Raw genomic sequence first — 774 nt, forward strand, 5'->3', positions numbered from 1 at the left:
AGTCTTCCTGCATTGCTTCAGGAAGAGCTCCACTTTTGCGAGCACGCTCTCGAAGTCGTCGCCGCAAATGACGATATCGTCGATGTAGCAAAACGCATCGTCGCCGAGTAAGGGCTCGAAACAAGCATCCATGGCCCGCTGGAACTCAGCAGGTGAGTTCTTTATCCCGAATGGGATGACGTTGAATTCGAATAGCCCGGTCGGAGTTATGAATGCCGTCAACGGCTTACTCCCCTCCTCGATCGGGACATTCCAGAATCCGCTGTTGGTGTCCAACGTGCAGTAGTACTTCTTTCCGGCTGCACGGCGTAGGTGGTCCCAGATGCGCGGTAGTGGGTAGGAGTCTGCCACCATCGACGCATTCAGCCGCCTGTAGTCTATAACGCACCTCCATTCTCCCGTTTTCTTCTTGACAAAGTGTGGAGCCGCGGCCCACTCACTCTTCGAAGGTCTCACGACTCCTAACCCGAGCTGCTTCTTAACCTGCTTCTCGAGCTCCTCACGCATTTCCGGCTCGTAGTGCCGTACTCTCGCCTTGAAAGGCCTGCCATGGACTGTGAATCTGGCAGCGTACTTGACTCTCGCAACTTTGGGCTCCTCCCAGGTATCGCGGTATCTTTCCAGGAGGCTCCACAGCTTCCACCGGCTTGGTGGCTCCATGTGCGTGGTTTCTTCCTCGAAGATTTTTCTTTGTCTTCCGTAGTTAGTCTCAACAACTACGGTCGGGGTGGTGCTGACTACGGGACTTTCCAGGTACCGTGGTTCTGCTAACCT

The 774-nt window shown here is 54.8% G+C and overlaps 1 protein-coding gene across 1 annotated transcript; it reads right to left on the reverse strand.

Annotated features, from left to right (window-relative positions):
* Positions 1-94: 94 nt before the first annotated feature.
* GNI_241320 (putative polymerase polyprotein) lies at positions 95-660 on the reverse strand (the record flags this gene model as incomplete). Its single annotated transcript, XM_011136484.1, has 1 exon — positions 95-660. A coding segment is annotated over one exon (566 nt), but the record flags the coding sequence as incomplete, so codon positions are not given.
* Positions 661-774: the final 114 nt, after the last annotated feature.

Source organism: Gregarina niphandrodes (genome assembly GCF_000223845.1).
Source record: "Gregarina niphandrodes unplaced genomic scaffold scaffold00937, whole genome shotgun sequence".
In the NCBI taxonomy this organism is placed as follows: Eukaryota; Apicomplexa; class Conoidasida; order Eugregarinorida; family Gregarinidae; genus Gregarina; species Gregarina niphandrodes.